Source organism: Eptesicus fuscus, chromosome 9, assembly GCF_027574615.1.
Source record: "Eptesicus fuscus isolate TK198812 chromosome 9, DD_ASM_mEF_20220401, whole genome shotgun sequence".
In the NCBI taxonomy this organism is placed as follows: Eukaryota; Metazoa; Chordata; class Mammalia; order Chiroptera; family Vespertilionidae; genus Eptesicus; species Eptesicus fuscus.
In genome coordinates this window covers 84,378,277-84,402,493 of record NC_072481.1, presented here as the reverse complement: position 1 = coordinate 84,402,493, position 24,217 = coordinate 84,378,277, and the positions used below count along the sequence as shown (strand labels likewise).

At 42.6% G+C, this 24,217-nt stretch overlaps 1 protein-coding gene across 2 annotated transcripts in view; it reads right to left on the bottom strand.

Annotated features, from left to right (window-relative positions):
- NEDD9 (neural precursor cell expressed, developmentally down-regulated 9) overlaps positions 1-18,998 on the bottom strand; it is a 43,560-nt gene extending 24,562 nt beyond the window's left edge. For both annotated transcript variants that reach the window (XM_008146113.3, XM_028152428.2), the window contains exons 1-2: positions 18,844-18,998; positions 1,281-1,727 (exon numbers count right to left, since the gene is read on the bottom strand). In XM_008146113.3, the coding sequence (XP_008144335.2) occupies positions 1,281-1,727; positions 18,844-18,855 (459 nt within the window). In that variant the 5' untranslated portion in view covers positions 18,856-18,998. The remainder of the gene's footprint in view (positions 1-1,280; positions 1,728-18,843) is intronic.
- Positions 18,999-24,217: the final 5,219 nt, after the last annotated feature.

The following is a 24,217-nucleotide window of genomic DNA, read 5'->3' as shown; positions in this document are numbered from 1 at the left end:
GGCTTTGTTATTTAAGAAATCCAACAGTAAATCCCCCCTATTGTTTTCAACAGAGGATTCCATTATCATGCAAACAGATATTCTCTAATTTATATGGATTTGTAAATTCAGACTTTGAATTAGATTTTCTTGAGGCAGGACACCTGAGCCGGTAGTGTTCTAAGAGTCAACAAGATCTTTTTGGCATAGAGAGCTGCATCTTTCCTCTTGTAATTCACAGGTCTTTTCTTATTCCATTGAATCTGCCCATTCTTAATGCCAACCTCACTGGACCCCTGCAGACCTTTGGAATTCGCCAGTAAACAAAAGAGAAAAGCCCTCCCTCTAACCCGTAAGCAGCAGCAGCATCTTGGTGTTGGCTGTTACCCCCATAAGCTCACTGACATCATTTTCTTCCCAGCACTGACAGTGCAGCGTCTGCTTATGTCACACACTACAATGTAAGCATTGTGAAGGTTTGGCTCACTTTTTAATAAGTCACTGCATCATAAGAACAAAAACTATACTAGATGCTTAAAAGTCATTCCGTTAACTATTTTCTATTTATCTCAAATTGTTATGGCATTGGAATTATATAAAGTGCTGGAGAGTTAATTCCTTCCCTTTCTTTTCTTTTTAACATGATGCCTTTCTACATATCCTAGCTCCACTCTTTTCACCCATTGGCTCAGGCATTATTATAGGAATTACTTGGAAGATAAGAGGATGACTCCTTTCTAAATACAAGTATCTCTGTGTTTTAAATGAATCAAACTATAAGCCAGTAACTCTGCAGAACAAGTTGGTTGGCATAACCCACTCCCAGCTTCCTTGCTTCCCCTACTTCTAGTGGGCTCTTTGTGTGCCAGGCCAATGGGGTCGTGACTCAGCTTTTGGTGAAAGGAGGGTCCTTGCTGCCTCACTGTGCTTATACAAATTTTGGTGCCTTGTACCCTTAGGGAAGAAACAGAAAGACTGGAAACTATTTGAGAGCAGAACCTAGGTCTAAAAGCAGATCTATCAGAAAGATGGAAACAACTTAATGATCCAGTATGCCCTGGAATGGCACAGGAATCCAAGATGCCTTTGGATCAACAATAGTTGGCACATAGTAGGAATTCAAGAAAGTTTTGCTGACCAATGAATGAAAAAAAAATGATGCAAAAATAATGCTGAGCTAGGGTATTTAGGTATACTTACCTCTTGGAAGGGTCAAGTTCTTATTTTGGGAACATTTCTATTGCTCTAAGTGCAATGGAAAAAATAAATTGGAATAAAAATCCAGTCAGTTGCTCACTCACCTTTTTACTCAAGTGGGGACCATTAGCCCCTCCAATGCCTCTTTGCACTGATGGTGGTACTTGATACACATCTTGTTCCTGGGTACCATGGCCAGTGGGTACTTGATAAATTCCCTGATTTTGGTAGGAAGGTGGTACTTGGTAGATGATGTCTCGAGGAGCACCCTGTGGGTTTGGCACTTGATAGAGCTTCTGTTGGCCAAAGGTCTGGTGCATCAGTCCAGCAGTAGGCTGGTCCTGACTGGAGGAGGTCTCCTGTATGGGCCCAATGAGAAGCTTCACCCGGTTGCCTGGGACAATCCCTTGCCGACCGTGTAAGGAGCAGAGCCACCATCCTTCCAGTCCTCCTGTGTTCTGCTCTATGACAGTCAGGATGTCTCCCTTGCGGAAGGCCAGTTCCTCAGCACACTCTGGGACATTGTCATATAAGGCTTTTGCCATAAGATTCTGGGGAGGAAAGAACAGAGGGAAATCATGTTAGAAATATTAGCTTAGTCCCTTCAACACCTAAAGTCCATGCTCCTATGGAGAGGCACACCTCCTGGAAAGAAGAGAAGAATAAATCTAAACGATCGCCTGTAAGGAGAAAAACAGATGGTGCAGACAAAAGACAGATACATACATTCTGCGTCTGCCACCAATGACATCAGACTGCCTCCTTGGAAAGGCTCAGAACACCACAAGAGTTCTTTCCTCTCGCAGCCGATGCCGTGCCAAGGAATTATAAGCAGCACTGTTAAGGAGTCAGAGAATGGTTGCCTATACAAAACATTTTTCTTCCTCTCCTAAAGCCAGCTTAGGATATAAAATAGTCTAAGATATTCAGATGTACGACAACCGACATTTCTCAATTTTTTTCAGAAAGAGTTGAAGAACATCCCTAAAAACAAACAGTATGAGTGGCATTTATATTCGGAGTTAAAATGGAAACAAAAGTACACTTATACATGCCTTGGCAGGGCTTACAAATTCTTATTCTCCGTTGATCACAAGGTCCTTGGATACGGGAGAATCTCCAAGCAAGCATTTTTCCACGATCCATCAAGCCTGGCGCAGTGTGACAGTATTTGCATCTCCAGATTAGATGGCGGGGAGCTACAAAGAAGGTCTCTCACGAAGGTAGATACCATTTCTTTCTCTTTTGGTCTTTTATTCCTACCTTTGCTGAAGGCCCCTCCTCACCCGGCCACTATTTCCTTGAGTCTTGCCATTCACATCAGAAAGGCTGTGCCTTTCCCTTTCAGGGGTCCAAAACACTTTCTCTCTTTGTATGAAGGCCTGTCTGGTACATTCAGTACTAAGCAGACGGCCAAAGTAGGCATTCAGCAGAGAGTGGGCAGGCGGTACGTGCTGACATTCTTGGAAGCCTTTCAAAGGCTCCAAAGATTTCATTTCTTGGCGTTAGTAATGCTTCGCAGCATGATGGCAGCCATCACCACATGCCTGCTCCTTCCCAGCACACAGAGGAGTCGGGGAGCGTTGTAAATTCACTACAAGCACTCAGAAAACTAAAAGTGATCCCTCTAGAGCTCCACTAAAATGTCTGGATGCACAAGAAATTGCTGCGATGATGACCATTTGTGGGAGGAAGGGCTGCCGAAGGGATGGAACATGTTTGGGACTTTACACAACAGTGGAATTTGAGGTTGTTGTTTGGACTTCTGTGCCCTGTTTTCTTCTCTAGAAATGTGGACTTGATCTTTGAGCTTCATGCTTTGCATTCCTTTATAACTGACACACATTAATCATCTCCCCCCGTACTGTGCCCCAGAGCCGCAGGCCTTGCTCTGTGTGCTGGTTCTCCACTATGGAGCGGCCGTGCTCTGTAAGGGATCTCTCCTCTGGTCGGTGGTTGGGATGGGGTCCTACTTTTACTCTGTTCACCAAACTCCTCTTAGTCTGTACAACTACTTAACCTAAGGGAAGGATATAAGGCCATAGTGGTCAGTACCAGGAAGCCTAGTGATGCTCTTTAAGGATAAGGTTAAAGTCTGTTCCTGAAAGTTTTGAGCTCCAGGAAGTCAATGTACCCAGGTGAGCAGTGAGGGAAGCCAAAGGGAAACTAAGGGGTTTGTGTTCCAGGTGAACACTTTACTTAGTATTTATATTCTAGGAAGCTTTGGGTTCCTTTCAACAATTAAAAGTTCATATAATAAAGACAGGATCGTGCATCATTCTATTCTGCTTTGAGGAGCCATTTAAGAATGTGTCCTAATCTTAATATCTCTTCTGTTTCTCTTCTTCCATCTTTTGGATGTTCTGTAGTTTAAAAGAAAAGTCATAGATTACAGAAGACAGGATTCTGGTTGTTTGTACCAAAATGATTTGAGGAAAATTACTTCCCCAGAATGTACTGAAATTATAGAACAGGGAGAGAGCTGACCCTGAGGCTCTGTTCCTTTTTCCAGGACCCATTCAACAACTGGGAATGGCTGGTAAGGAGGCCCCAAGATGAAATCAGAAGTGATAAAGAGGAGGGACCAGTTCTATGGGAACTGAGGGTGGATAGCTGTGCAATTATATTGGCTTCAAAGCAAAGAAAGAAAAGAAACAGAAAACAGTATAAAGGCAGAAGACTACGGACTTAATCAGCATGAATAAGTAAGTAAGTTGAGGCTTCGAGAGTTGGCCCTGCCATGGGATTCCCTTGCTCACAGTTACATTTAGGAGAACCATCTCTTAAAACAATGATGCTTTGAATTAATAATGAGTTCTAGGCATTGCAACCTCTTGTTGAGTATCTGCCTACAAGCAGCAATAATGAAACCTCTTGTTGCATTCAGGAGATCTGCTAAGGCAAAATACTACTATAAATACTAATGATATTACTGGGCAAATTCTGAATAAGTATTATTAGATTGTAGCAGAGTACGACCCCTCAAAAAGGGAGGGAACATGGATAAGGGCTTGGCTTTTGAAAATACTTGGTGTGCTAGGGCAGGAGTTCAGTAAGATGATAACAGCAAAATTAACTTCGGCTGGAACACAAGTCATCTCATTCAAAAGAGCATATACTAGTAAATAGGTGAATTAAGAGTTAATTCTGCTACCTAGGCGAAGGTGGGGGAACTCTCTCCTTCAGTGCAAAGGTATGAGTCCTTAAGACCACAGAGTCAGAGAGGGTTATCTGAGTATCTTAGAAAAACCCAGGAAAGGCAGATCTACTCTTTCTCACCCCCACTCGCCCCCATATTTATCTCCATGGCAGGCAAGGTCAACACAGAAACAAACCAAGGAGAGATAAGAGAGCTATATAATTCTCTATCTAGTTGGATGGTTAGCCTCCAGAGACCGGCAGTTAGCAGTGCAGCTTGAGCTTTGGCAAAGCACCAAACAGTTGGGCACAGAACTTGAAAGCCAAAGGAGCTTTAAACAATTATAGTCAAACTCTGTCACTTTATAAATGAGAAAAATAAGGCTCAAGAAGTTAATGATTTGCCAAAGTCACCTGGCAAGAAGGTCATGGAGCTGGGACAAGAATTCAGGCTTTCTGTCTCCAGCTCCAGAATTAGGACAGTATTTAATCAAGTCAAATATATATGCTACAGAAATTGTGGCTCTAATCAGGATTCTAATTGGCCTTTAGGGTCATAAATCCTATTTGAGGGAACCCTAACTGTAGCAGCCTCTCACACGGATCCCCATCCCAATATTTCTTGAAACTATTCTGGCTTCTATGTTACCACTTTCTACTTCTCTTTCTTCTCTTGTTCTCATGACCACTCATCTTCCTTTTCATTCACAGACTAAAAAAACAAAACAAAAACAAAACAAAAACAAAAAACTGGCTCATTTCTTAAGTGATTATGTTCCAAAGAGATGTCTCCTTGGCACTTGTCTTGCTCCCTATAGGCAATTACATCCATTGTGGTGGTATCTAAACACAGATAGCACTCAGACCCAGAGTTCCAGCCCAGATATTTGTCCTGCATGCCAATCCCACATTTCCAATTGTCAAATGGGTTCTTTATTTCAAAATTAACAAGTGCAAAAATCCCTTTCTCCTGCTTTACCTGTCTCAGGTAACATTATGCATGAAGCTGCCAGGATAGTGGTCTCAGAGGTTTTCTGAGTGTCTTCACAACCTGACACCCAGTCAGCTTGAACCCTCTTCCCCCCTCTCACTGCCACTCCTAGTTCAGGACCTCAGCAACTTTTGGGGGGAGTAAGGCAATTGCTTCCCAATGATTTTCTTGCATTTGAGGTGGTCTTCCCACCTCAAATCTATCTTCCACATAACCATGTGGAAGTTATCTTGACAAAACCTATCTAATCGTGTCTCTTCCCAGTTTTCTGGAATGGATTGGGAGCTCCTTAAAGTCCAGGGAGACTGTCTTATTGCTTTGGCATTTTCAGGACTTTATAGCCCAGTGTCTGAAACAAAATATACACTCATTAGATGTCTAAATTGAAATTGATTCTGGACTCGGATTTCTTGGTTCTCTACAGAGAGGGTAAAATTCTTTTCTAGAGAAATCAGCATGATATTTGGTCAAAAGTTTCAGATGGACATGGGAAGGTAAACTAATAGGACAGAGAGGTAAGTGGTGTGTCCAAGTCACCAAGCTTCACAGCCAGAGAATGTGGGAGACAGCAAGCAGGAAATTGCCTGCCCCTCCCTATTAAAACAGGATAGTGAAGTAGATGGGGAGCCTGAATCTAGTGTCCACAACCACTGAACAAACAGGAAGGCCAAGAGGAACTGACCATCCCAGCCAGATTAAATACAATGTTTTCTATAAGAGCCTTTCTCCCTTAAATGTAGCAACCCACATCTGGCAGCAGGTGACTGAGCACATTCATACTTTGCCAGAACATTTGGTTTCTGCTGTTCCTGGTTCCCAAGCTATGCCTAAGGAGTGGGAAGAAAATACTATACAACTAGCCAGAACAGCGGGTACAGAGAGCTGTAGGTCACATGGTAACTCCCACATCATCCCTGACTCTTCCCTGCCTTTTTCCCCCCACTGCTATCGAAATGTCAAGAAAGCTTATTACTCCCACTGCCAGGGAAATTATCTGCTATTCCAAATACAGAGAGGTGTGACTAATAATTTCCATGACCATTCATGCTGTTCTTTGAAGAGAAATTAGACACAATGACTGGTGTGTCACCCCACTAGCACTGATAGCATCATCAATGGCCCAACTTCCTCTTATTATTTTTACTTTATTCTATATTTATCATACAGGAGCTCCTGCCACAGCCTCAGGGCTTCCACATTCTCAACATGACTTTCCTGTACCCAACCCCCTAAACTTTAGCCTTGGGATCTGGCGTGGCATGCAACACACACACACACACACACACACACACACACACACACACACACACACACTTTGTGCAGGCCAGATCGTGAGAAACAGACACAGTACAGAAGGAAATGGCCATCGTCAAGGAAATCAGTTCTAAAGGAAGTGGCTGAAGGATGAGCATCAAGGTTAGTTTGAGGACACAGGGAAAGAGAAAGGTTTGTGTGCTTTTGTGCCTGCTGACAAAAGTCAGCTTCAGGCTGAGGGTCATCAAACTACTTCCGCCCACCATCACCTTTAGGGTATCGGGAAGTAGGATTTCCCAAAAGAAGAAAACAGCCGTGATCAGAACATATGGATATCTACAAGTGTCTGGATTTCGCTTCTTGGAATATTTGGTTTACACCTGGGTTCTTTCATTGGATGATCTGGGATGTCGAATTACCAATTTTCTTGAGATTGTTAATTAGTAGACACAAAGCTTTCAAGTTGAGGAGTTAGAAGATGTGATACACAGCACATCCAAGTGGTTTCTCAGCAATATTTATCAACTGCAATTTGACACACTTTCGTCATGTGATCTGAACTAGTCACAGAAAGGCAGCAGCAGAATTCTCTTTGGCCCCATGAGTCCCTTGTGCTGCTGATCACGTGAGGAGCATCCAATACTGCCACCAAAGACAGTTCTGGCACCTAGACCACATTTCAGGCAATGATTTTTATTTTCTGGAAAGTGCTTCTAAAATCGCTATGATGGATACAAAGTTTATCTGAGTACCTTGGACCCTCTCTGATTCTTCATGTCATTTACTCTGCCACAAGTCCTTAAGTTTTCTTAGCTTTTCCACCTTGTGAACTGTATCCATAGCATTCTCTTTGTGCATTTTTGAGTGGGAGATACTTTAAGAATGTGACATCAGACAGTTGCCTCTCCAAAACACTTGCACATGCAGCAGCCCCCACATGCACGGACGGAGTGCGCCCTGTGTGGTGGCCCCTAAGGCTCCCACGTTTGGGAAGCTAACATCTCTTCCATGTTGACCTATTTCTATTCAATGAGGGATCATTCAGAACCCAGCATCACTTTGGTGGTTCATATGCCCAAGTGACACTGCTTCTTAAGAGTTTGTGAGAAGATCTGATGTTCTTTGTAAATTTAGATATTTAGATCTCAGAAATATCTGTCTGGCCAGATTTGGTAACGTGATATAGACAGCAGAGATGTGAGATTTAAAAAGTGTTTCTTCCAATGCTGGGTTCCTTTCCTTTCCCGCCCTGGAACTAATGTCATCTATTCTCCCTTGATTTAAGGTTGATAGAGGACAGAAACATTTATATGCTGAGATTTGTTTATCAGGAAACCAACAAAAGCCCAGAGCAAATTCTCTCTTTCATATAAAAACAATGACAAATGGACTGGTAGGTTGGTATGCATGTGTGAGTGTATATGTGTGACATCACAGTCCCCTTCTATTATTTCTTGGTCAGTCATGAAGGATGAATTTGATTAATGAAAGTATTTGAGAAAAATAAATTAGCATTTTTATTACAAGTCTAATGATCATAAATAATGTGTATATCTTTAAGAGCTCAATTTCCCACTCTGCTGTGGTCTTTGAGATTGATCTGAGCAACTCCTGAGTGTCTTAAAGAAGGTGGACAGATACTGAGGTTTCTGTGAGTATTAGAACCAGAAGTTACCCGCAACTTGACCAGCACCAACTAGAGTAGAATTTCAGACTAAGAAGGGATCTTAGAGATAATTTTAACCCAATCTTCTTGTTTTATAACCCAGAGGGTCTTCTATTAGATTAGCTGCCAGAAATAGCATCTGGGTCCCCTCTTAACCTAGGATTTTTTCCACTGGACCAGGATGTGCTTCTTGAGAACCTTTTCCATCTTAGAATTTAGTTCTGTTGCTAGTAAGCCTTGGAATTTATAAGCATTTGTCCCAGATTGCCTGGTTTTGATAGATTTAAGCATAGCTTATTGGCAAAGGATCAAAAACATGGGGCAGGCACAAACTCTTTTCAGGGTTCTGTCCCTAGATAAATCTGACAGGCGCCATATAATGATGAAGGCCTGACACCCACTCACCCAAAAGATAGGTTTTATTAACAATAAAACAACCATCTGGATTTCAGCCAACATGACAGTGTTGGCACCAGATCACATCTATCTGCCTGTCTAGACAAATCCCTCCAACCTCCAGGTACTTAGGGGAGCAAAATGAGAATTGTATAAAGGAATAGGAGACTCCATTCCATTATAGTAGAGTATATTTTCAAAACTCACATCATTTCTCAAAAGTCAAAACATACAAGTTATAACACCTAATAAAGTATTTGCACCAAGGTATGCAGCCCCCAAGGTCTTAATTTATATCTAAATACTAGCGGCTCAGTGCACAAAATTGTGTGCGAGTAGGATCCCTAGGCCTAGCCTGCGATCAGGGCTGTCTGCTGCCCCTCGACGCCCCACAACCCACCCCGCAATGCTCTGCAATGCTCGCTGCCCTGCCACCCCACAACACTCCAGGATGCTCGCCCACTGCCACCCTCTACCCCTCCGTTTGCCATGCTGCGATCAGGGATGGGGGGCGGGGCAGGAGAGGGACCGAGCGGTGGTCAATGCACCTCATGGCAACTGGTCAAGCCGTCGTTCTGGTCATTACGCTTATGGTCCTGGCCTTTTATTATATAAGATAATATGATACAGTAGCAATATCTAAATACAATACCAGTACAAATACATACACATCCTGGCAACTGTTGCCTGTCTCCCAGCCAGAACCCAACTGATGCAACTTGGATGCCCACGCTCACTGGAACTCTTTCAGATATCCCTTGACCTAGGTTTGGGGCCTGATTGCTAGTATCCCACTTGTGAGGTCCTCAGAGTTTTAAAACATGGATCAGCACACGTGGCTAGGAGGGTGTTGCAATCATATGCTGTCACCATTGCAACTGCAGAGGTGTTTCAAGAAAGAATTTTAGATACTGCAGCTTCTCAACTACAAGAGAGAGAAAGATGATAGGAGCAAATGGAATAGGAAAAATCTCCAAACGCATTGTTCAATGGCTAGGTATACAGATAAGCTCCCACATGTAGATAAACACCAGTTTATGGGAATAAAATAGCTTTCTTTAAGGTCCAGTTCTAAATGCATTATGTGGACAATTATATATATATATCAGACTGTCTCTATGGCAAACTTAATTCTCTGAACTCTGTCTTCCTGTGGCCTGATGGTTTTACATGTGACCTGAGGGAAACCTCTTGCTTCTTAATATTTTGTGGTATTTGCTCAACAAATTGGTGCTAAGCATATAAGGGGAAGTTTCCTTTTGGTTAGGTCCTGTTACATAAAGCTCAGCCTTGGTCATGATAAGATTATGGCAAACAGTTCTACGATTGTATTTTTGTGCTTCTATCACATCAAACCAGTAAGGCAACTATTTTTAAGCAGAGGAAAGTCGGGGAGATTAGGCCAGTGATTCTTAACTAGAAGGGATTTTGTCTTCCCAGGTGACATTTGGCAATGTTAGGAGACATTTTTGGTGTGTGTGTGTGTGTGTGTGTGTGTGTGTGTGTGTGTGGTAGCTAGTGGGCAGAGGCCAGGGACACTGGCAAACACCCTGCAAGACACAGGACAGTCCCCCACAACAAAGACTTACCCAGCCCCAAATGTCCCTGGTGCCGATGACGAGAAACCCTGGACCGAGGAATGGACACTAAACTGAATTAACAGAGCCAAGTCGTGGTCCTCATATTGGAAGACTAATGACAACAAAATCACACTGCCTTTTGTGCCTCTGTTTCCCCATCTTCAAAATGGGGATAATGAACATGTTCTTTATAATAATATTAGGAGGAGACATGAAATTATATATGCAAAACGCTCTGATTTCTTCATAAGAAAGGGTCTCTATAAAATCACAGCACAGTTATTACTGCACTATTATGAGCTCATGAAATTGTCTTAAGAACTGTATTCCTCCTCCTCAAAAAAAAAAAAATTCCTCCAGGAAAAGAAAATAAACCAGCAATGATCTCATCATGATTACACCTGCCACACCAAAAAACAGACACAGTTCAGAGAAACTAAATTCTTTCCCTCCAGCAATGAAGTAAGCTGCGTCTGTAATTAAGATCTTAATAAGGGAGCAGGAGGCTCGGGCAGACGCTGCAGGCTATGAGGCTCAGAGCTACCTCGCCAGGTTTGAAACCAGAACAACTGAAATACAATCCCCTGCTGCTTAATGCTCTCAGGTGCTCTCTGCACAAGCCCACGTTGCAAAGCAGGCTTTCCATCATTTCCAACGATGCCTATTTCTGCAAGAAACAAGAAAAGGACCACCTTGTCACTTACAAGTAAATGTAAAAAAATGTGCTTGCATCCACTTTTTAAAAAAGCTTCTTAGATAAAAGAAGCTGTCAAGAGGCTAACATAAGGGAGAAGAGATAACGCTCTTGACAGTGACTAATGGCCGGAGCAGCTCATGTTGATGGTCTAGAGTGACCATGTGTTCCTCAACTTCCCAAGACAGTCCCAGTGTCAAATATCCTTCCCATTGTCAGACCATATGTCCCATTTTTAGGGTTTTGAGACATGGATACATACCCACAGCAATTACATATATTTTAAACTACAAATAAAAGATAGGTGTGCAAGTACATATCTTGCTAACAGGTCTGCCTTGGTTGAATTTAGGATTTGAGAGAAAAAAAGGTAGGTACTGATAAGAGTCTTTGATTCAGTCAACCGACACGTTCTCTAAATGACAAGATGATCTTCACAAGGAAATGAGATATATTCCAAAGGCATGTGGGCCTCTCTGAGACTGTGTACAATCGCAGCTTCACTGTGAATGGGGTTATTAAGAGAAAGAATGCTGTTGGGCTAATTGTATTCCTATTGTTGTCTCTCCTGACCCCCATTCAAGGGGTGTGTTCATCACACTTAGCTCTGAGTGAAAAGGTTGGAGAATCAAAAAATAACATGGAAGTTCTATCCCAGGGGAGCACTCAAGGGAAAGAGGACCTCAAAATGATTCTATGCCAATAATGTTGTGGTAGTACTGAAATCCTGCTGGTCCATCAATTCATTTCCTGCCAAACTCTAAGTCACACCACAAAAGATTAGTAACACACACACACACACACACCCCAAAAAACTCATTGACAGATTACTAACGTACTGTTAGATACTAAAGACTCTGAATGCCAAGAAGCCTGGAGTGTCTGGAAGTCCACTTTACCGCCTTCCCAGCGTGCTTCTTATGAATATTGGGGGTTGGGAGCTGGGGGCCTGGGGTATCCAAGCTCATTCTTTCAGTGTAGTGCAGAGTCTGGGGACAGAAAAGCCTACAGGATTCAGCCACATTTCTTGGGGGATGGGATGGGGTGAAACACTAAGTTTCAAACTGACTACCACAAATCAATGAGATTAAGGCTAATTCACAAAAGCGATAGCATAGGGTTTCCACATAACTAAAAGAAATTGGGGGAAAATGAATGACACATCATCTGGCCTAAATACATATTGCTTTAATAAATAGAAAGATCTGGTTCAAATCTTAACCTTATATGCCTTTTGGTTGCTGCAACTTTCTATTAAGTTTCACAAATAATCCTCCCCCCACACACATGAAGAGTAAAGAAAGGAATTAAATTCTAAAGGAGCTATCAAATGTTTTTGTGCAATGCTTGCACTTCTACATATTCATGGTTGCTCAATCTTTATTTCTGGTAAGCATAAACATCAACATTCCACATAAGGAACCTTTTTGGTAACATAACGATGACCTTGACATATTAGAACTATCAGGAGGAGTTCTCATTTGCAGCATATACACCAAGATTTACAAAGAAATAAGACACCCCTAAATCAGTGGCCCCAGCGTTTGAATTAAGAATCATGAGCCACCTACTTCAACACTATTTAGCACCATTAATGGTTGGGGAGGTGGGAGGGGGGAAGGGACTAGCTCTTTTTAAAGAATAAAGTGGCGTTTAGCAGCCTATGGTGGGGCCCAGGCATATACTGAAAACATTCCTCTGGTGATTTTAATATCTGCATAATCAGCTGCCCTACCCCCTACCTTAACCAGGAAAAACCACTGCCAGACGCCATCACTACTCACCTTTTCTAGAGTGCCTGTTGTCTTCCTTAAAGTCCAGGCCTCAATCTACCTGCATCAATTGCCCTCTAAAACTACGTTCTAGTGGAGGGTGGAAAAGGTCACCAGCAAGGCCATTTATCTAGAAATGAAGATTCCCGGGGAAGACAGACTTGCAGGGAGCTGTCACGTTCCCCTGGCGTGCAGAGTCCTCATTAACCAGTACGAATTACCGCAGGGAGATGGCTGGAATGTTCAAAGTAAATAAGATGGAGGGGGTGTTGTTGACAAAGTATAAACAGTTTTTTGGGGGGAGGGGTCCCCTTTCCAAGCTCATTGTTTTTGCAATCATCCATTGCCTAGGAAACCAGCAGCTCTTCTCTGGCATTTTAAGTTGGAAATGTAGTATTTCTTCCCAGTGGCCCTGTTTGTTTATCTTGGCAAGGAGGCTTGATAATTAAGTCTATATGTTACTGCACAGCAATGCTATGGTCCCAGCGACTGGCATTTGAAACCAATTTGTTCAGGTTTCTTTCTAACCCTAAAAGGGATCTAAAAATAGATAACCAAGACCTCTTACTTTCCATAAACTCACACTAGTTGACTGTGATAGGATAAGGGATATAGTTTACCATGAATTTCTGTAGCCAGCAACTCACCACCTTTGCATTTCACCTTTGATTTTTTTTAAAGTGATGATTTTTTCTTTTCCTCACTAATATTTTTGTTTTGGGAAAACAATTCTTGTGATGTTTCCTCTTAAATTTTTATCTATAGAATGCTTGTATATATATCTTATAATGCACCATAATAGCTACTATTTTAAAATGCCTACTATGTGCTAAAAGCTGAAAAAGATTTTCATATCTTATTTCCTTACAACTATCTGATAAGACATGTATTAGATAAATCCCATTTTTATAAATGAGGAAACAGAGGCTGAAGTAGCTTGCCTGTCTATTGTTAGAAAGTAACCAAAGTGGTATTTGCAATTAAGCCCATGTTCTTTCCACTATGCCATACAGCCTTAAGACATTTTTTAGTGGCTATTTGTATAAGTATTTTATGTAATTCAATATTTGTTGAGTATGTACTATGATCAAGGTCCTGTAATTACAGGAAGATCAAATGTTATTAATAGCAGTGAAGATACCAAGTCATTAATATATTACTAAGAGGGTGCATAAGTGTGCTGATAATTTTCTATGTGTGGCATTTGTGTTTCTACACTACACATCCAAGCCAATGGAATACTCAACAATACTCAACCATCTTAACCTAGTAACTGGGATTTGACATAATCCTATCACCAAGTCTTGAGTCCACACTATTCTTTCAACATCTATTGAACATCTACTGTATGAGGAGAGCTGGAGTCGACTGGCATTGTCTACATACTACACGCCAGGAGTCATAGTAAGTATTTTATATTCATATATTCTCTTGTTTAGGCCTTAGAACAATAGAATGAGGCAGCTAATATCTCTATTTTCAGATAAGAAAACCGAGGCTCAGAGAGCTTAACTTGCCCAAGGGTACAGAGCATTAAATCACAAGAAGTAACGTCTTCCTCCAAAGCCCACACTCTATCTTGTCTTTACTACAAGAATATACAAGACCAAGGCCCTGCTGCCTCAAGGCAACAGGTCCTAGATCATACTTTTTATTCAGCGACTTATCAACCTGCCTCTACATACGAACAAAGGTCACCCTTTATTTCTTTATTTGTGTTCAATGGGGCTTACTTAAAGCTGGATAGTCCCCTACACCTGAAACTAAAATAAAATAACACTGATTGTCAAAAAAGGAAAAGCTGACGCTGGCCAGTGTGGCTCAGTTGGTTGAGCGCTGTCCTGTGCACTGAAAGGTCACTGGTTTGATACCCAGTTAGGATACCAAAAAAAAAAAAAAGAAAAGAAAAAGCTGGACAGACAGCTCCAGTGGGTAACCTATGTGAGTTACAGGTATCATTTAGATAGTGATTTGATGGAAAGGGTTTAATAAGTTAGGTAGTGCTAACAAGGTAGGGCAGAGGTGAAAAAGCCCATTGTGGGGATTATAGGACAGTCAAGGAGACAAAGGTTTGGGCTTTTGATTGCTTCATAGAGAGGAGGATGGATGAGGAGACTTGACCTGTGGGAAGTGACAGACCAACCAAGTCACATAGACGGAAAGGAGACAGGGGCAAATGATCAGGGAGCAGCAGGAGACCAAGATTTCCCAAAGCAGAGTCAAAAGAGGATGTACTTTGAGAATGTCACGTCTGCATGTACTGGGAAGGCAAGCCCTACAGAAGTCAGCTATTAGGAAAGCATAAGGAATGATTGAATGAAAAAATGAGAGCCAATGAGGGCAAAAAAGGGAGGGCATTTGCAAAGGGGACTGAAAAGTAAAGAGGAAGTTGTTTTTAGAAGTCTTGGGGGGGAGGGGTGCAGACAGGAAGCCACTGATGAATTCTGAGAAGACAACCCATGTATATCCCAGCAAGGAAAGGATGCTAAAGGCATCTTGGTATGTTCCACACTGTGCCACTTGCTACATTTGGTGTTATCAGAACATCTTCAGCTCTACAAAGACTTTCATCTCTGTGTAGGTAAGTCATTTAGCTCCAAAAATGGTTTGCTCAATAAATAAATAAGACAAATAATTAAGTGAGGATTTTTTTCAAAGCACTTTTTAGTGCTTTTAAATTTATAGATTTCACATAAGATTTAAAAGTGTGTGTATGGGACGGAAGTTCTAATTTGAATTGGGTACAATGAATCATCTAGAAGAGAATAAAGAAATGAAAACCAAAAGGTCAAAGCAAGGAAAGAACTGGGAATCATAAATAACCATATTGACTAAATCGAAGACCCTCAGTTATTTTTTTCTCTAACTTCAGTCCAAACATTTAAGAATGAATTTGTTGAATGGTAGATTAGATAAATTATTTGGAATTTTAATGGAGGCACATAGTGTTCACAAATTTGGCAAAGCCACAAAAGCTGCTCAGCCATTGGAGATCGTACAGGCAGTGCCTGCTGAGAGCACTGACCAGGCCTGGGCCTGCACAAAACGGGCTGGTCTCCAGCCTCTGCTCAAACACAGCTGAGCACCGGCCCTTCAATCACCTCCTGGCGGCCAGCAGCCACACTCACCTCCACCTCCAGACCCTCAGGAGGAAAGCCTTCCCTGAGCAAACCACAGCCCCTTCCCCCCACTTCAGAACATGCTCTATATTCAGAGGGGCTTGTGGAAAACGCTTAGTAACTAACACCTCCCCCCATAATTTATCATCACAGAACCTCAGACTGAATCCTTTAAGATAAATGGGATACTGAGTACATATGAGAGTGACTGCGGTCTTCCTAAGAACAAATAAAAAGCATATAATGAAATAAAAGTAGACTAGGTAGGTGCTAACCAAAAATGTTTACCAAAGTAATAGCTTACATTCCACAGTTTCAAGATTATTGTAAACACACAGCTGGCTGACTGGAGCTGTGTGTAAGTGCAAAATGACTGCAGGTTTGGTTGTTGTCCAGTTAAGACGGATCCCTGAAGTAGCCAAACCAGATAATCTAGTTTAACACAATTTTATAGTGGCTGGATTACAAATCTCCCAGTGACCATTTTTAAGTCTGTGCTAAACTTACAGTGTAGAGCACAACACAGTTTTTAAAAGATAATTTCTGGATCCAGGAATTTACACTCTAATAATTACCTGGCTTTTTACTACCTAAGTGGATCAAATTAAACAAGTAACTATGAAACATGCATTTCACTTTGCTTTGAGGAGATACTGCCTAAAAAAAAAAACAAAACAAAACAAAAACAAACCCACCACCACCAACAAAGACTCCAACCTGCTGGAATAGTTTCAATGAAATAGTCTTACATTTCCTGGGAGAAGAAAACAGCAGTCACAGAGGATACTTTAGAGAAGTCACAGATGGTTCTTTTTCTCGAATAGTGATTTCAAGTCACAAGTTCTGGGACCAGATAGACTTGGTTCAAATCTCAGCTCCACCACTTTTTTTAGCTGTGTGGCCTTGGATAAATTACTTAGCCTCTCTATACCATAATTTCACATTTGAAAATGAGTATAATCATACCCACCTCATAGAGTTATTGGGAGAATTAAAGATGACAATGCTGTATTGTCACGGTGTCTTAAGAAATGTTATTTATCACTCCTCCACCTTTGTGTCATCTCCTACTTAAAATTACAAAATTCTCTCCTTCAAGTTGTCCCTTATTAACTAGAGAGAAAACAGGCTGGTAAGAAAGGGAAAGTAGATTGCTTCAGCTATTGGCTCATTTTGTAGTCACTGCAAGGTGTCAATCTGTCATTTGGTCAGCTGGAGAAGTCAGTATTTTTATCTGGTGAAAGTGTCCACAACCCAATAAAAATCATGTATTTACATCACTTGGCAGGGTATTCAACACTAGTAAGACCCCGCCGAGAGGCAGGATTTCTCCATGAATGCCAATCATAACTTACATCATCTGTTGCTATGATGTTTTCTTTCCGTTCCGTCAGAGTAAAACAAAATATGAGGAGGTCACGAAATAAAAGTGACTTTAGACTTTGTCACTTTCTAGATTGCAGCGCTCATGGTTAATTGCAGTCATTTATACCTTCCAGTAATAAATGTATGAACATATTTTATCTTTTTCCCCTGCAAGCCAATTTTTATGAACTAAAGCTCAGCAACAGGGAGAGGAGGGGCAGATCGCTGCTGGCTAAGCACCGTCTAAGTCCTATCATTGCTCTGAATAAGGAAACTGTGGCTGTACGGGGTGAAGGGCATTAAGAGAACTTTCCTGTCAGATGGAAGGGTTTGGTTCTGGCTGTATCTTGAAGTCAAATATTAAGATTATCCATTCCTCTAACCTTTCCTATTGAAGCAGATAATGGAAAGCTGATAGTAGAGTGGTAACCGATACCTGTGTCTCCAAATTTCAAGACCTGTAACTCAGATTTTATGAGCAAAGGCTTTCACCACTTAGATTTAGAGCTTTGGATAAGACTTATAACTTTTGAACAAAAGATTTATCACTGAGGTTAGCTAGTGGCTGTTAGCCAGATCCAAGTATTTACAACGTCACATTAAAAAAGGATGGGCCCGAAGCTACATAATTCAGAGAGAAAGCAAAGTAGCTCCCAGCTAGCACGGTCCTGAAGGTCAGACAGGTAATACAAATTGTCAATCCCAAAGCACAGCCACCTGGCCAGAGCTCATTTTAATAATAGCACTTTTTTTTTTTTAAGCACTAGGAGTTGTATCTATTCTAGAATAGAAATATTTATACTCCAAGGAACATTCACACCCTATTCATTGCAATCTGCTTTGGTTCAGTGTCCCTGGGAGCTGCTTGCCTCCTAAATGGGGGGGCGGGGGGGGGCGGGGGGGGGCGACTTAAAATGGGACATGCTGAGCAAGTTGTAATCCTTTGGCCAAGAATAAACACACAAACAATGGTGTAAATGCATGGGGGGAAATGCTGCCAAAGTGTTACGGCACTCTGCAGACTTCAGGGACCACAAACCGGCCTCAGCCTTCAGACCCTCAGTCCCTTCAACTGCCAATAAAAGTGTTTTCCAGAAACGTCAAACGCCCATTTGTTCTTATAACCAACATCATTTGAGGATGTCGAAATTCTTCATCAGTAGCTGTTATAGTCGTACCTGGGGCTTGTAATCTCTCCCACCAAGAGTACACATGGCAAACTGCTTCCCAGACCAAACGCTTTAAAACGCAGGCTGAAAACTGCTTCAGGAGACTGAGACTCAGCGGTGCTGACTCCTCTCTCATTGCATCTCCCGGGCTCCCCCAGACAGTGGAGGCCAGGCCTGGGGGAGCTGGGAGGCTTGAGCTAATACGCGCTGTGCTCCGCTTCAAGTCAGACACCCTCTGCTCTCCTGCGGCCGCGACAGACCGGCTCTAAGAGCAATTCTCCAGCATTTTCAGAGGAGATGGACTCGGGTGTACGGTGAACTCCGGGAGTGGATCTGAGACTGGCTCCTGCCTGCTGGCTTGTATGCCAACCTCAGTGACTGAGACCCATCTCAAAACTCTCTCGGGCACACAGAGGTCTCTGCAGAGTTGTCACAGTAGGAAACACACACACACACACACACACACACACACACACACACACACACACACAAAACCTATGTAAAAGGCACTGCACTCTCTTACCTTATACTTCATCTCGGCAGCGGTGAATTGAGCCGTTTTCCTACACACTAGTTAGACTGCATGAAGCACAGGCGAGTCCGCGCCCCCATCGAGTGCAGTGCGAAACGAAAGTGAGCCGTCCCGGGCCGGGGCCGGTGTGTCAGTCGCAGCGCAGAGCTGAGCTCCAAAGCCTCTGAGCTCACTGTTTTGACTGAGGCGGGCCGGTCACGGATGGCATTTGCATACCGCCCCACCATTGGCTAGTGGGCCAAGGTAATGAGATGCCCCGCCCACTTCTTCACTTAGGAAAATTCCTGACAAAGAACTTGTAATGTGATCATTTCTTCTTACATTAAAAGAAAGGGTGGAAATAAAACAAAGTGGGGGAACCGTTCCCAACTTTACTCCAACGCCCCCAAAAATAAACGGGAAAAGGAGATAAGTTCTGAAGATTAACCTAAGTTTTAAAGAAATCGAATTCGCAAAGCAGTCTGAAAGTCGTGCTTCCTGTGACCTAGCAACTCCTTCATAAACCCATTTCATCTGAAAGCTATTCACCTCACAATCTCTACATGAAACGAACTCTGGGGAACAAAAGGTTTTCTGTCTCCGGGCCCCTTTTTACTAACTACCCCTGCTGATATCTCTCTAGCTCTCCTTCTCTCCTCCCTCCCTTCCTTTTTTGTGTGGCTGTTTGCTTTTTTTGTTCTTTTCAGTGTTCAAAGTACTTGCGACGTCAGTCTGCAAGGAGCCAGAATACAATTCTCCCTCAGTGAAAGGAACTCCCTGCCCAGGCACCAGGATTTCCCTGGCCAGCTTCTCATGAGGGCCTCACAGAATTAAGTGTCAGCCCCATTCAGCGACCGTCTCTGACTTTGCTGAGGATAAAGGCTAGATGTGACCCCTCCGATGGGGCTGGCCAGTGCACGCCCTATAGATCATCACTGTCTATTGAGTACTGTGTTCTTTGATGGTTGGCATTTCTAGCTCCAGCTCTAACACTGCAGTTTTTCCTTCTGACCTCTCCCCTGAAGATGGCCCATTAACCCACCAACGCTTATTATCTGGGGAACGACAACAAAAAAAAATGCTGTGTGATGAGCCTGGTTAAGAAGACCAGTCTCTCTCCAGTGAAGCACAGAACATTTGGTTCAGCTTCATGATTTCTGTTAGAGAAAGCCATTACCCAGGAAAAGACAGAAATGGTCACCTTTGGCAACTTTTCTGAAGGACAGAGAGGTGAGGGACAATTCCTCTCCAGGGGGCCTCAGGATTCAGACGTGCTGAGTGCAGACAACAGCTGTCCCTGAGTGGGACGGACACCAACCAGAGTACACGCCTGGGATGGAAAACGCAGTCCTTATTTTTTTTCCTGGCCAAGTTGGACCAGAATCTGTTTGATTTGTCCCACTTACTCCTCTGAAATTCTCGATGGATTAACACTACTTTTATGATCTAAGCAAAAAGCACAGGAGAATAGCTGCTCCACAAAAGTGGTTTCCAGATCCAGGGCTCACAGTTCAGTTCAAAATGTAATGTGGTACCTACTCCCTGGACATGACCCCCAGGCAGTCATAATGAGGTTGACATACTGGTTCTGGCATCCACTAGGCTTCCATTTCCCTCATTTAGCTTTGAGTGAAAATGAGCCCGAGTGACTTTTCAAGGTCTTTCTGAACACAAATTAAGCGTGCAGCATACGGCACTGCGAGGATCTTCCGAACAGTCCCACAGACTCATGGGAGAGTCGTTATTTTGCAGGAAACTGTTTTCCGAGTCTGCCTGGATTAGACAAAGGCCTTCCCATCTGTAAGATGAGTCTCGGCCTCCAGAAGATCTAGATAACATTCCTTTGGCTTCCTAACCAGTAAAGTTGAACCCTCCTTCTGTTTTGTTTGATGAGTACCATTGAGTAGTGTCTCACCCCATTTTACTGCTTTCAAATAGTTTCCCAAAGCATCTGTTAGGGCCTTTTGTCATCTGATTCTCTAGTTGGAAAGCTTAATTCATACCAAGTGGTCCTCCCACTTTCCTGTTTCTGTCCTGTTCAGTAAGACACTTAAAAATCTACCTGCAATTCATTTCAAGGTGGTTTGGGTCACTGGAATTTTAATTATATAAAGAAAAGCACAAGGGTATTGGAGGCAGATAAAGTTGTGTTAGGACATTAACAAATTTCTTAACTTCTGATTTTGGTGTCCTGAAGTATATATTGAGAAACGAACAATATCTACCTGCTAGGGTCATCATGAGGATTAAATGAGATAATGTGGATAGAAGTTGATAGTACTTGGCACATAGCAAGACCTAAATAAATGGTTGTTTATGATCCTTACCATTATTAATAATATTTTTAATATTACACATTATTTTATTAATACATTACATCACATTGTTAAATATAGTATATAAGTAATATAAATATTTAATTAGTTTATTAATTAGAATATGCTTACCACTAGACTTATAGACACGTGTGGTTGGCATTCAGAAAAAGGGGGTGAATTCCATCCTTTCACAGGGCAGCTTTCTCATTTAACAAATACCAACTGAGCGCCTGCCATGTGCCAGGTACTGTTCTCTGTGGGGAGAGTACTCGGCAGCCCAGACAGGTTCTTACCCGCAGGGAGCTTACAGTCTAGTGGGAGTGGAAGACAATAATGAAATGAATCCACAATACTATTTTGGGGAAATAGATGAAGGAAAACTAAGGAGGAAAAATTGCTAGAGAAAAACAGCCCAGGATTGGGGGGAAGAGGTGTTTTACTTTAGAGAGAATGATCAGGTAAGTCTCTCTAAGGAGGTAATATTACATCAGAAATCTGAATAACATGAGGGATCCACTCAAAGACCAGGGAAAAGAACATTCTACAGAGAGCATGACCCTTGGTTAGGGCTTGAGGAAGAAAGAGCTTGGTATGCTTGAGAACAGCAAGCAGTCCAGGTGCCCCGAGGGGGGCACTCAGGGGAGGCCCGGAGAGGGCAAGCTCAGAGAGATAGGTGGTGGCAGTTCGAATTTTCTCCTGAGTGTGACTGGAGCCTTGTGAGTCACTGGAGCCTTGTGAGCGGGAATGCTGTGATCTGTTTCTCTCTGTTTTATCCTTTGTTTAAACACTTAAGGACTGCAGGCTATTAGTTAAAATACTGTGTTCCGGTCTTCATACAGTTCGTATCATGCAGGTAGTTTTTACTTCATTAACGTCATCTAGAATTTTTTCTTCAAAATCCTTTGAGGAAATACAAATTCTCTCAATGGATAGAGAAACAACATTTCCTCCATTGATTACCTGAGATTTTGGGGGCAAAAATACTGTTTAAACCGTGCTATATCAGTACTGTTGATTGGTTTATAGAATCACCCCAGTACTCCCGGGGGCTAAAATGGGCTCAGCCCCTACCTGTGCTCACCAGCACTCTCTCCGCCCATCAGCCTTGCCACCTGCCTGCTTGTCTGCCAAGGACTCTGTCTCCCAAAACGCTCATGTGTAGGCAGGAGCAAGGGCAATGGCATTGAATGCTGTCCAAATGATTTTCCAGCTGCCGCTAGCATGGATACAGCAAAAAATGAAGAGGATGCTAGAGGGAAGAGATTCTTCGGTCTACCTGTGTGGCTGCTCTCTAAGAGTGAAGGGCAGAGTCAGAGCATGTGAGGGCAGGAAGCGACCTCAGAAGCCATCTAGTTCAGCCCTCATACGGAGGATAAAGTCGTTGCTCTGAGGGTGGGCACCTTACACCAGCCCCCCACTTGCATCAGGACCACAATCAGTGCTTTCTGGCAGTCCTCTGTATCTCCTTTGCTTTAGTACAGTCATTCCTTGTAATTTTCCTGCCTGAAATCTCTCCCTGCTCCCACACTGCTACCTGTTTAATTTCTAGAGTTACAGAGCCGATCACATTACTACTATGTTTAAAAACCTCTAGGGGACACTTCAGTGCCTTAAAACACAAAATCTGCACACTGCACTGTGCATTGTAATCTGAGCCCACCACCCTCCCTTTCTGGACTCATCTCCCACTATCTCCCTACCCACATCCCACACTCTAGCCGCATGGGGAAGGGATGGGGGACAACTCACTGAATCCAATACATGCGTGTGGCGGCCTGACTGCATAGACGGTGCCTCTGCTGAGGATGTCCTCCCTTCACTCCTCTGCTGTCAAGCTGGCCCCGACACTGACTCTTTTGTGTCTCCTTGTTCACGCCCCCCACCCTGTCCGCCTCCGCCTTTCAGAACCAATTCCTCCTTCCCTTCACTATGCCAGCATTGTACTCGGAAGCTGGCCTATTATCACATTGTATCATAATGATTTTTTAAAATAGGTTTTTACTGATTTTAGAGAGAGGAAGGGGAGAGAGAGAGAGAGAGAGAGAGAGAGAGAGAGAGAGAGAGAGAGAGAGATGTGAGAGAGAAACTTTGATCAGTTGCCTCCCACATGTGCCCCAACAGGGGACTGAACCCAAAACCTAGGTATGTGCCCTGACAAGGAATCGAACCAGTCACTCTTTGGTGCACAGGATGACACTCAATCAACTGAGCCACCCCAGCCAGGCCATAATGATTTGTTGATGTTTGCTTCTCCAGTTTTAAGGTGAACCCCAAAGGGACCAGGTGCTGTCTTGTTTAACACTGTGCAGGCGTATACCTTATAGGTGCTTAAATTATTGCTGAATGAATAAATAAGAGGATAAATGTAACTTCAAAGAAAAGTGTGTTATCTGGAGGTTCTGCTTGGAGCCCAGGAAAGGAACTCGTGTTTAAGGCAGCAGTGCAGTTTTCATGTATTAGAAGTGGAGCGAAGATGCACCTTTTCAGAACCAACTGGAGGCACGTGCCAGCTCTGCCTCTTGGACAGGGGTCGATTAGAAACTATGGTTTGCAGATGCCTGTTGTTATATGACCTGTGAGCAAAGAATAGATTTTACATTTTTAAATGGTTGGGGGGGAAATCAACAGAAGAACACTATTTCATGAGATGCGAAAATTATGTGAAATTCCAATTTCAGTGTTTATAAAGCTCCATTGCAACACAGGCATCTATTCATTTACCTTTGTCTTTTGAGCTGCAATGGCAGACTTGTGTGAGTTGCATCAGAGGTGGTAGACTGCAAAGCCAAAACAAAAAAGAAGTATTATCTGGCCCTCTACAGAAAAAGTTTGTCAACTCACTCTCTATAATAGTGAAAGATACATCCATCCTTTTGTTCAGACTGCCGTAACCATAGAGAAACAATCTAGAAATACCCATTCTAGGGCTATGTTTTACCATTTCTAGTTTGATACTGGTTTTTATTTATTTTATTTTTTATAAATTTATTTTTATTGATTTCAGAGAGGAAGGGAGAAATAGAGATAGAAACATTAATGATGAGAGAGAATCATTGATCAGCTGCCTC